The 13,588-nt window shown below is 30.3% G+C and overlaps 1 protein-coding gene and 1 non-coding gene across 2 annotated transcripts; both read right to left on the reverse strand.

Annotated features, from left to right (window-relative positions):
• Positions 1-200: 200 nt before the first annotated feature.
• On the reverse strand, positions 201-311 carry LOC142554876 (small nucleolar RNA R71). Its single transcript, XR_012822241.1, has one exon. It is a non-coding gene; the product is annotated as a small nucleolar RNA R71 (small nucleolar RNA).
• An 11,553-nt stretch (positions 312-11,864) lies between these two features.
• Positions 11,865-12,284, reverse strand: LOC142554592 (uncharacterized). Its single transcript, XM_075665255.1, has one exon. The coding sequence runs from the start codon at positions 12,282-12,284 to the stop codon at positions 11,865-11,867; it is 420 nt and encodes a 139-aa protein (XP_075521370.1).
• Positions 12,285-13,588: the final 1,304 nt, after the last annotated feature.

The raw sequence follows: 13,588 nt of genomic DNA on the forward strand, positions 1-13,588 counted from the left end.
ACACTTATTGCACAATGGCGCTCGGGCGGTCAAACACTACCGCTCGAGCGCCACTTGTTCTGTCCACCACTTGTGTAACTTCATATGCATTGCTCAATCTGGTCTCGGGATAGCCCGGATATAATCACATCAATTCATAATCAATAAATCATATCAGATTAATAGAATCAAAATCTCGGGCATTACACTTCCCATAGAACAAACTCTTTTAAAAGACAAATTACAACTTTTTCTCAAAAACAAGGAGAAACGTTTTATCAATGTTGGGATAGATAAAAAGAATTACTTAATACATGCCCACATCATGGTTTTGAAATATGGAGAATAGTTTCTCACTTTTATGAAGGTCTAATACCTAATATAGGCAAATGATAGAATTCATGTGTAATGGAACTTTTGAAGATAAAAACCCAAATGAAGCTATGGAATATTTGGATTCATTAGCAGAAAATGCTCAAAATTGGGATAATATAGGCACAATAGAACCACCAACAACTAAAAACAATAATTCAACAAATGGGGGTGGTATCTGTGGGGACCCGGACGCTAATCATCTTCTTAATCATCTTTGGGAGTTAATTATCAATTCAGATAAACAGAGAATAAATTTTTTTTTTTTAAAATACAAGTGCGGAACGTAATGGAATTTAACTAGTATACATCTCAGTATAAAAGTACAATAATGTACAACAATTAGTCAAACTAGTCTAAGGTTCAACTACTAAATTTCAAGTATTAAACCAAATCTACAATAAGTCCGGAATCACCACTCTAATCTGTCTCCTCTCATCGTCTTCTTGACCCCGATCCTGTCCCACCTGTTGTCATGCACACATATAAAACAAGACAACAGCCGGATACTCCGGTGAGAATAAATCCCAGTATAAATAATGTTTACATTCAGTTAACTGAATTAACATAAAAGCATGAATGATATCTTATCACATGTAGCATAATCAAACAACATGTATCAATACCAGTCTGTAAATAAAACATGAATCGTAATTTACGAAACATAAATCAATACGGATCTGTAAATCAGATTCTAGTCTCAATATCTAAGACTCGACTCATCTCTCATTCTAATCTAGGGATCCCGGTGAATAAGAACGTAACAAGTCTCCCACCTACTACTACCAGTCGCGGTGGCGGTACGTTCTTATTTCTGGACTTTGGTCTAGCTGTATCGAATAATCTACAATAAGAACAATGTCTGTATCTTAAGCATATCGATACACCAAACGTTCAGTGCCTTGGCGTATCTACCAAGACTAAGCCTAGTCTGACAATGTACAATGGGTCAGTGACTATACTGTCAAAATCTAACCCCTCTGTCAGTGACTCTCACTCAATAGCTCTCTGCTTTCTACTTCTAATTCAATAGAATAAACATAATCATTAAAATACAAAGGTATAAAAACAATATCATACAAGTATGTGGTTTAGGGAAACTCGAGTTAAATCTAACTCAAGTCGATCTCCCAATTAACATCAATTTATACCTTTCTCTTCTCGGTCTGATGAAGATGAAGTCTCGTATTCCAATCTGTCAATACCCAGTCTGGCAATGACAATCGCATAAATACAATATCAGTATATAAATTGATTCAAAACATGTTCTGATCAATACTCAATACTGAATCTGATCAATATCGATCAACTGGTGTTTCGACAGCATAATACTACAGTCTTGATAACCCCGTCAATCTCAACATCACAGATATAATATCAAAAGTCATAATCAGTATCAGTACAATTCATAATCTGAATAATAACACAACTCTGATATAGAATCTCAACTAAATCAACTCTGAAATTCATAATAATTGTATAACCAGTCTATTCTTTAATCTGACTTCAATTATACAATGCCTACTGTAGCAGGAACATCATATCTAATTCATATTCAATTCTAACAATATCATAATTTCAAATCATGTCTAAACGTAACAAAACTTACGTCCAGTTGTAGCCTGCGTCGATAGGAACTCAGTACCGAAGTCGGATTTAAAAACAAACAAACGGATTTTGCGTAACCCACAAATTCTCACCCGAAGGAATTGGAGCTTCTCGACTTCCTCCTTCTTTTTCTTTTTTTTGAAGATTGGCTTGTTCTTATATATATATATATATATATATATATCTCGTGCATGCAAGGCAAGTGGCTCACTCCTTCACATAACACGTCTCGCGCATATGCGCCAAAGTTTCTGGACGGGTCGCGCATATGCGCGCCTTATCTCGCGCATGTGCGCCGATGCTTCTGTAATCTTCGCGCATGTGCGCCGATACCTGTCGCGCATGTGCGCGGGGACTCTTCTTGTACTTCATGTCAAATCTTCTTTCGGTTCTCCCGGTCTGATTCGTTCCGTTTATAGTCATCTCGATTAATAAATAAATCATTTCAGATTAATCTCAGATTACAGCAATAAAATCTCGGGCCTTACAGTATCTATAATCTTAAAGATGATATAGATATTCAAGCTAAACTTGCATCTTTAGCAAGAAAAATTGAGTCATTAGAAATGAAAAAGAGTGGTCAATTAAAAAGTATTCAAGAAATTATTTGTCATATATGTGATACACATGATCATGCTACAAAAGATTGTCCAACATTACCTTCATTTAAAGAATGTCTCCATGAACAAGCAAATTATGTTAACAATTACAAAAAACCAATACTAGATCCTTTTTCACCATCATATAATCCTGGATGGAAAATTCATCCTAATTTTAGTTGGAGGAATGATAATAATGCACAACCGTCACAAAAATATTTTCAAAATAACCAAAATCATCAAGGTTATATTCCTTATGTTACACCTCCAAGAAAAAACTTTGAAGATGTAATTCATGCATTTATCCAAAAGCAAGAGTCTATCAATATTCAAAACAGTCAATCTATGAGTGATTTGAAAGAAACTCTTGCAAAATTTGCATCTGCACTTAATATTCATGAAAAAGGAAAATTTTCATCTCAACCTCAACCTAATCCTAAAAATCAAAATCAAGAATTAAAAAATGAAAAAATTGATCAAATAAAATCTGTTATTACCCTTAGAAGTGGTAAAATAGTTAATGATCCATATAGTAATGAAAATAAGGATCATTTAAAATCAAAGAGTAAGGATGATAATCCTGATACTTTTGAGAATGATGATACCTTAAATTTTAAGAATAATATGGTGAATGATAAATCATCTGAAATAGTAAATAAGTCAAATAAACCTCCACCATTTCCTCATGCATTAACAAATCATAAAAAACAAAAAAGTGATTCTGATATCTATGAAGTTTTTAAACAAGTGAAGATAAATATTCCATTATTAGATGCTATTAAACAAGTACCTTCTTATGCAAAATTTTTAAAAGACTTATGTACTGTGAAGAGAAAATTGCATGTGAAGAAAAAAGCATTCTTGGCTGAACAAGTAAGTTCTATTCTTCAAAATAATTATAGTTTAAAATATAAAGATCCTGGTTGTCCAACAATTTCATGTATTATTGGAGAAAATAAAATTAAAAAAGCTTTGTTGGATTTGGGAGCAAGTGTGAATTTACTTCCTTATTCAGTTTATGAAAAACTTAATTTAGGAGAATTAAAACCCACTTCTGTTACTCTCTTACTGGCGGATAGGTCAATCAAAATACCTAGAGGTATTGTAAAAGATGTGTTGGTTCAAGTTGATAAATTCATATATCCTGTAGATTTTATTGTTTTGGATACACAACCAATAAAAGTACATAATGAAATTCCAGTAATATTGGGACGACCATTTCTAGCAACTTCAAATGCTTTAATTAATTGTCGAAATAGAATAATGAAATTGTCTTTTGTAAATATGACTCTAGAACTTAATGTGTTCAATTTATGTAAACAACCAAGTATTAATGAAAATGAATATGATAATGAAATTGAAACAATTGTGGAAGAAAATATACAAGAAGAAAACTTAAATCAACAATCTGAAGTTTTTTCAATAGAAAGTTTTGAGTCTAAAAATAATTTTAAAGAAGATGATAATACGAAACTTGAATTAAAAGTTTTACCATTAGAATTGAAATATGTATTTCTTGGTGAAAATAAAACATTTCCTATTGTAATTTCTTCCATTCTTTTGCCAAATCAAGAAGAAGATTTGATTAAATTACTTAAATGATATAAAAATGCAATTGGATGGACTTTGAAAGATATAAAAGGTATGAATCCTTTAATTTGCACACATAAAATTCACTTGGAAGAAAATGCTAAAACATATCAACAACCACAAAGAAGGTTAAATCCACATATGAAGGAAGTTGTTAAGAATGAAGTATTAAAACTATTAGACGCTGGAATTATCTATCCAATTTCAGATAGTAAATGGGTAAGTCCAACACAAGTAGTACCTAAAAAGTCAGGTATCACTGTTATAAAAAATGAAAAGGGAGAGTTATTACAAGCTAGGATTCCATCTAGTTGGCGTATGTGTATTGATTATAGAAAATTAAATGATGCAACTAGAAAAGATCATTTCCCACTACCATTTTTAGATCAAATTCTAGAAAAAGTAGCAGGAAATTCTTATTACTGTTTTCTTGATGGGTATTCGGGGTATTATCAAATACCTATGTCATTAGAAGATCAAGAAAAAACTACTTTTACTTGTCCTTTCGGAACTTTTGCATTTAAAAGAATGCCATTTGGTTTATGTAATGCTCCGGCTACTTTTCAAAGATGCATGTTAAGTATTTTCAGTGATATGATTGAAGAATATGTAGAAGTTTTTATGGATGATATAACTGTTTTTGGAAACTCATTTGAAAATTGTCTTAAAAATCTAGAAGAAGTATTAAAAAGATGTGAAGAAAAAAATCTTGTTTTATGGTCAAATCTGGGATTGTTTTAGGACATATGATATCTGAAAAAGGAATTGAAGTTGATAAAGCCAAAGTTGATGTTATTGATAATTTAACATCACCAAAAACAGTCAAAGAAGTTCGATCATTCTTGTGTCATGCAGGATTTTATAGAAGGTTTATAAAAAATTTCAGCATAATAACTAAACCAATTTCAAATCTTTTATCAAAAGATACACAATTTGAATGGACTCAGAAATGTGAAAATGCTTTTAAAAAAATTATTAATCTTTTAGTTACATCACCTATTTTACAACCTCCAGATTGGTCTTTACCATTTGAATAATGTGTGATGCAAGTGATTATGCTATAGGTGCTTTGTTAGGACAAAGAAAAGAAGGAAAACCTTATGTAATCTATATGCTAGTAGAACCTTAAATAGTGCCCAAATAAATTATTCAACTACTGAAAAAGAATTACTTTCAGTAGTATTTGCATTAGATAAGTTTTGATCTTATTTAATTGGTTCTACTACTATTGTTTACACCGATCATTCTGCCATAAAATATTTATCAAATAAACAAGATGCTAAGCCAAGATTAATACGGTGGATTTTATTGTTACAAGAATTTGATATTATAATTAAAGATAAAAAAAGAAAAGAAAATGTTGTAGCCGATCATTTATCTAAAATAATTACTGAATCATCTCATAATGAAATACCAATAAATGAAAATTTTTCAGATGATCAGTTGTTTTATGCTACTATTATGCCCTGGTATGCTAACATTGTAAATTTTCTTGTGACAAATAAAATGCCTTCTCATTGGAATTCACAGGATAAGAATAAATTCTTGATAGAAGTTAAAAAATTTTATTGGGATGATCCTTACTTATTTAAGTATTGTCCTGACCAAATTTTTCGACGATGCATACCCGACAATGAAGTAAGTAATGTTATTAAATTTTGTCATTCTGAAGCATGTGGAGGTCATTTTTCATCCAATAAAACAGCTACAAAAATCTTACAATGTGGATTTTATTGGCCGTCTTTATTCAAAGATACGCATTTATTTTGCAAATCTTGTGAAAACTGTCAGAAGATGGGATCAATTTCAAAACGAAACATGATGCCTTTAAATCCAATCATAATTATTGAAATATTTGATAGTTGGGGGATAGATTTTATGGGTCCATTTCCATTATCTTTTGGATATACGTACATTTTAGTCGGTGTTGATTATGTTTCAAAATGGATTGAAGCAATTGCATGTAGAACTAATGATCGTAAAGTTGTTATAAAATTTTTAAAAGAAAATATTTTTAGCCGATTTGGAATACCTATGGAAATAATTAGTGATGGGGGAAGTCATTTTATAAATAAATCTTTTTCTTCTTTGTTAAGAAAATATGGCATTACACATAAAGTTTCTACCCCATATCATCCTCAAAGTAATGGTCAAGTTGAACTTGCAAATAGAGAAATAAAACAAATTTTAGAAAAAACAGTTAATCCAAATCGAAAAGATTGGTCTTTAAGATTAACTGATGCATTATGGGCATATAGAACTGCATTTAAAACATCATTAGGGATGTCACCATATAGGTTAGTTTTTGGTAAGCATTGTCATTTATCGGTTGAACTTGAACATAAAGCTTATTGGGCAATTAAAGCATTTAATATTAATTTAGATGATGCATTAAGAAAATTGCAAATAAATGAACTTGAAGAATTAAGAAATGATGCATATGAAAATTCAAAGATTTATAAAGATAAAACTAAAGCCTTTCATGATAAAAATATTATGAGAAAGTCATTTGAAATTGGACAAAAAGTTTTGCTTTATAATTCTCGTTTGCATTTATTCCCAGGTAAACTAAGATCGAGGTGGTCAAGACCATTTATAGTCAAATTTGTTTATCCTCATGGTGCTGTTGATATTGAAAATCCTAAAAATAATGACGTGTTTAAAGTTAATGTGCAAAGACTTAAGCCTTTTATAGAAAATAAAATTCTTAATAATGAGTTTATGCCTTTATATGAGCCACAATAGTTGTTTGATATTTTCATTTTGTTTTGCAGATTCTAGTTCATTTCCCGGTTAAGTGGCGGATAACGGTACTCCGTGACTGTTTAAGTCGGTTTCTTCAGTTTTCCCAAAATAATTGAAATATATATAATAATAATAATAATATGGATGCGTGTATTATGAATCTTCGTAAATATTTTGCTTGTTTACCTGATAATGCGTTGAAAAAAAATTATAAATCTAGATGTGAGCGGCTAAGGTTGATGATGTCATATGGCATACCGAATGATGTCCGTTTGATAATTGAAGCAAAAATCCTATTGGTTGGGGAAGCAAGTGAATTAATAGTAAGACATATGCCAGGATTTGGTAAAAGCACATATGCCAAAAAGCGAAGAGCTAAACGTATAGGTGGATGTCATAAATGTGCAAGGTAGACTTGTAAGGGAAAATGCAAAAATGTTGGAATGACATCAATGAATAGAGAAGATAAAATTTTATTCATTAAGAATTGTCTGAGTAAAGAGCCTTTGGATAATTTTCTAGAGGTTCTTGATACGCATTCTAGTGGGTACGTGCAAAAAGAACTTCTTAAACTATGGTGGCAATTTCAACTAGGAGGAATATCAATATGGACGGTGGAATCAGCCTTACAAAGATCCTACTATAGTAACGCATATCTATTTAGATAAGTAAATATATATACACAATTTCGTCTTGGGAATCTGACGTTAAAAGACCCTGTTTGCCAATTTATAAGAAACTTGGATGGGAAGTATATCCTCGACTCATAGAAGGCGTTGAAGCCGTTACTGAACGTAAAATCAGAGGAAGATGTGAGCCACAATCACAACTACGCTGTATATACTTGTTTTAATTTTGTCATTTTTTTATTTTCTTTTAATAATAATAATTTCCTGTTCAAATATTGACTTTTGGCATGTTACGCTTATAAATTCATATGATGTGATCTAACAATTACAGAAAACATATTTCTCAACATGTCAACGTCCACAGTAAGTAAAATCAAAAATATTTGTGTATTTTGTGGATCTAGTGCATGAAAAGATTCAATTTATGAAGAAGTAGCAGAAAATCTTGGAATAACACTTGCTAAAAAAAATATTCATTTGGTATAGGTGGTGGTGAAGTTGGCCTCATGGGAAAAGTTGCAAAAGCTGCGCAAGCAGGTGGAAGTGAAGTTTTAGGCATTATTCTGATTACCTTAGCCAATCTTACAGGACCAACAATATGAGAAGAGATGAAAGTGGACAACATGTATGAACGAATTACTCAAATGATTGAACATTCAGATGCTTTCATTGCTTTGCCAGGAGGTTTCGGTACTTTGGAAGAAATATTTCATACTGTTTGTTGGGCACAATTAAATATCCACAATAAGCCAATTGGTTTGTTAAATGTTAATTATTATTATGATAAACTGTTATCGTTTCTTGATGATGTTGTGAAACAGAGATTTATTTCATTAGCTTCACGAAGGATGTTAGTTTCTGCTACAAGTGAAGGTGAACTTATTGATTTACTGCAAGGATTTAGTTATGAACCAGATCCATCCTTATCTCAACTCAATTGGCCAACATCCAAGAGTAAGAAAAGAAAATTCATGTGATGCTAAATTTGTGATTCAACGGTATGTTTTAATGTTTTTCTTTAAGGTATGAATAATTTCTTTTTCTTCTCCTTTAGTTTTTTTTATATAAAAATTAAAATATATACTTATATATAGAAATAATAATAATAATTTTTAGTTCAATGTCGAGTAAGGTGTAGGTAAAATGCACCTGAGACGCATTAGTTAATAATTATTGGAAAATCACAATACACTAGATTTTAATATTCATTATATTCAAAATACAGACTCAAAGAAAAATTAATTTTTCATAGGTACCAATTTATATATATATTTTGATCAATTAATATAAAATATATAATAGATGTGTTTATATATATATAATTGTATGTATTTTCAAATAAAATAATTTCTAAAATTTTTATGAAAATATAGTTAAAAGATATGGTTTGTATGGTTGTTAACATGTATAATTAAAAGAATTCTTTTGTAAAAGTATAATATATACTCACATATCTTTTGTGAGTGAGTGGTGAGAAATGAGAAAACAATTAATAAACTTTTATTTATTATTAAAAAATGGTTAATTACAAGAATATAACTCCCCTAAAAAAAATATTTATTGAAAAAAAAGAAGTAAATATATAACGGACTGCAAAATACTTTATTCATTGTAATTTTTTTTAGATTTGATTGATGTACTATCAATGTGTTCTAAAAACATCAATATTGTGTTAAAAAAAAAACACAAACAAACAAAAAGATTTGTTTGTGCTAGATAAGTTTCAAAGGTAGTCGGATGTATCCGTTATATAAATGTTTATATATATACATATATATATATATATTTATGGTAGAATGTTTGGATAAAAAATTTTATGTTATTGTAAAATTTTGCAGTCACGTTATTTAAAAAAAACAATAAATAAAAAAAAAGAAAAAAAGGGGATTTTATTCTTTGTAAATTTTCCTATTTTGTTTTCAATATTAGTTTAATTAATTGTCTGCTTTAATACTTAGCCTTTTTAAATGAGAGTTAATATTCATTCCAACTCCATGAGTGAAAATTAGCTATTCCTTAAACATTTTGACCTGAAAGAATATATGGAGTTGAGGCTTTTACAATAATATTCTTGATATTATACATGTTATGGTGGGTGGTGTGAATTATCTTTTTGACTATATTATTATAAAAAATTTAGAAATTTAAAAAAAAACTATATATATATATTGTTACTTTATATAAAAATAAGAATAAAAACACATCTAATTATATATTATTATATTAAACGAAAAAATATATATATATAAATCGGTATATGATTTTGTTTTTAATGAATATGTTTGTATTTGAATCTATAAAAGGAATAAAGAATCTAGGTTGTGATTTTCCGATAAATTTTATTACTAAGGGACTAGTAATAAGATAGTGTGGGGGTGTGATGAAACTTAAAATTAATAATTTATTATATGTTAAAACCTGTATTTTAAAATTTAAGTTTCATTAAAATTATAAAATTATGTTATTTTAGTATTGTTTGTTTATATTTAATTGTCTTACTAAATATGTTTTATTTGCAGGTTTTCTACGTGTTGGTAAAATAATGATAACTCAAGCTAGAAAATTCAAATGGAGGTGACCCAAACATGTTTGGAATCCTTGAGAAATTATCTACAACTTTGCAGAAGACATGATTGCCTAAAAAGTTCATTAAGATGATCAAATTGTGCAAATATCAAAAGGAGGACAAATTTACTTTTACTATGACCAGCATATAGTAAAAATATCATAACTATTTCAATATTTAACCAAATGAGGTGAACCAAGTGGCCAAATTCATCTACAGACAATTCCCCACATGTTTGTGGTTTTGAGCAGAGTCAAATTCGGTGATTAAAGTCGTGGAACAAAGCATTGAAAGAAGGGACATAGAATTGAACTTGGAGGAGACAAAGAATACTATTGAAACTACATAGCATTAATACAAATTTTGACCATTTCTCTCATTTGGCCTATAAATAGAGGCCTTGGGCTAGCTTGATGATCATTCTATCTCATTGTAAAATATAGTGTGAGTGTGTATCAAAGTTCTAAGTTCCAATATATTTTCTTTCATGTTCTCAACTATGAGTGATATTTTAGTGTTGATCAAAAGTAAGCTTATGGCAAGCTAAATCTATTATGTCAAGGTGAAGAGGATGCATTCTTGGTGAAGTAAGATTGTTTATATTTTGTATATTCTTTCTTTATTTCTTTTCATTTAGCTAACTTATTTTTATTGTAGGTATAAAAATGAATTATTTGTTGTTATCAATTTATATCAAATGCTTGATACCATTAAAGTGGTTATCTTGATTTGTTGTTTAATTTTGATACAATAAATATTTCATCACTTATTATTATTATATATATATATATATATATATATATATATATTTATATAATAATATCATAATATTTCATTTAGACGATAGCGTGGCTCTGCCGGTTGTTCTAAATGAAATATTATAATTTAATACTAACATCTAACAATATAACATTTACTTTATCACAACTAACTTTTACTTTCTCGCAACTAACTTTTACTTTTCCGCAACTAACTTATTAAATCAATATATTTCATTTAGGCAATAGCGTGGCTCTGCCGATTGTTCTAAATGAAATATAATAATTTAATTTAACATTTACTTTATGCAATTATTTATTTATATAGTTATAATTATAATCATAGGTACCATATATAAAATATCGGTTAATTCAGTATTTTCTATAGTGGGAACTATATTATATTATGTGTGTGTTTAATTTTCTTGGAACCATTATTTATGGTGGTTTCTTTTGTTTTACTTTTAGTTAAACAATATTACATAAACAAAGAATAAATCCTCAAGCCTTGACAAAATTTATAATTTGTAAACTTCATTCTTGCATTCGGTAATCTATAAATTAATAAATTTAAACTCAAAATAACCTCTCTGTGGATCGATCTCGTACTTACGAAATATATTACTTGCAGACAACCTACACTTGGGTGAATTATTATTTAAGTAGTAGCACCCTGGCACTAGGTTCTGACTGTCGAGATATCCAAGGTGGCAAGCTCGGCCTCTTGTTAGCTTTGATTATATCCCGAGATGGTGGGTGGGACATAATTTCCCTTCAACGTCTGGCAATCCTCGGTGTTGTGGTAGCACACTTTGTGGACGGTACAAAATCCCTTCTTCTTAGGCCGGGTAGGCTGATGATCTGGGGTCAAATCCCTGCTACACTCTTGAATCTCCCTCTCTCGGACAATCTTTAAGGGTACATGGTGAGAAAAATGCCTCAGATTACCCCTCATATGCCCTTTCTCCTCGGGTTTAGATACCCGATCTCCTTTCTCCCTTCTTACAACCTCTCTCTTCTACTTTTGCGCTTCCTCCATATTAATATAATTCCCTGCCTGGGACAACAAATCCTCAAAGTCCCCGGGCGCTTTCTTGGTTATTGATCGGAAAAGATCCCCCTCCCGCAAGCCCTGAGTAAACGCAGTAATTTTTGTCTCCGGGGCACAAGAGGGGACATCCAAGGCGACTCTATTGAATCTCCGGATGTAAGCCCTCAGACTTTCTTCCGGGCTCTGCTTCACCTCAAAAAGACTGAAATCAGTCTTCTTATACTTCTTACTGTTGCTGAAGTGATGGAGGAATATCTTCTGAAACTCCTCAAAATAGTGTATACTCTGAGGGGCCAATTTTTCGAACCACCTCTGGGCCGAGTCAATCAGAGTTGTTAGGAATACCTTGCACTTAATTTTATCAGCGTAACAGTTCAGCATGGCCATATTCTCAAATCGATTTAGATGCTCCTCTAGGTCAGTACTGTCATCATAAACTTAGATATTAGCAGATGTGAGACCCCGAAAATAAAATAGTATTGGTGGCATTTTTGTAAATAAGTTGAAAAATATTCAATTTATTTTGATGGCATTTTCGTAAATAATTTGAAAAATAATGAATTGATTTTAAGGGCAAAATGGTAATTATGTTATGGTTTTTAGCATAATTGTCTGAGTATTAGTCCAAATGATTTGAGATTTGGATATAACGTAGAAAACTCAAATATATAGAAGTTTCATGTTTTGAATTTTGAAAAAATTGATCGTTTGACTGATCCAAAAGGATATACCGATGTTAAAATGTTAAATATTATATAATATTATTTTATTAATATAATATAATTAAAAAAAAGAAGGATAAAGTTGAAACTCACGTCTTTCTACATAAGACAAAACAAAGAGAGGAGAGAGAAGGGAGATAACAGGGTTTTCGATTTTTCTTTACGATCTTGCGACTTATCGATTTATCCAATCGACGAACCGAATTAGTTCTGGGATCGTTGACACGAGGTCTTCGATTTGAGGTATAAATTTTATATTTTTGGTGATGTTTGAAATTCGTCGATTTTTGGAATAAATCCGATAAATTGTTAAATCATACAGAAATTGAAGATTGTTGAATATTGTATGATGTTAACGAAGAAGAGATAATTATAGTGATGTTATTTTGAATTATTCTCAATTTATTATAATTGGGGAATTTTAATCGTTGGATTGAGATTGAAGAATTTTTTGTCAGTTGTTATTAATTCTGATTATATATGTGGTAGACTAACCGACAAGAAACTAAGTTTTGAAGTCGTAATTGAATTATGTTATGATTTCGATTTGATATGAATTTTTGAAGTTTCCAAAAATATTTGAAACTTATATTGTTGATTTTGAATGATTTTATTGATTTAAATGAATATGTTATTGATGTAGATAGATTATTATACTGATATTTTCAAGCTACATCGACTGGAACGAAGAATTGAGGTATGTTGCGACCGAGTAACATACGACAGGTATCTGTATCATATGATATATGTACCCTGATATGATTTGATTTGATTCTGGCGTTTGTGAACACGATGCTATGTTTGGTATTACATGACCCTTAAAGCATAATCATTTGTAGCCCCGATGATTGATTGAGATTTGAGATTTGATGACGCTTTGTCGACATTATCATATGAGTATCCCTGTTTGAGGTCGGTGTGCCAGCTCGAGCATTGATTTGATAGCGATTCGATTGATTCTGACATGTG

The sequence above is a fragment of the Primulina tabacum genome, chromosome 8, assembly GCF_025594145.1.
Source record: "Primulina tabacum isolate GXHZ01 chromosome 8, ASM2559414v2, whole genome shotgun sequence".
NCBI classification, from domain to species: domain Eukaryota; kingdom Viridiplantae; phylum Streptophyta; class Magnoliopsida; order Lamiales; family Gesneriaceae; genus Primulina; species Primulina tabacum.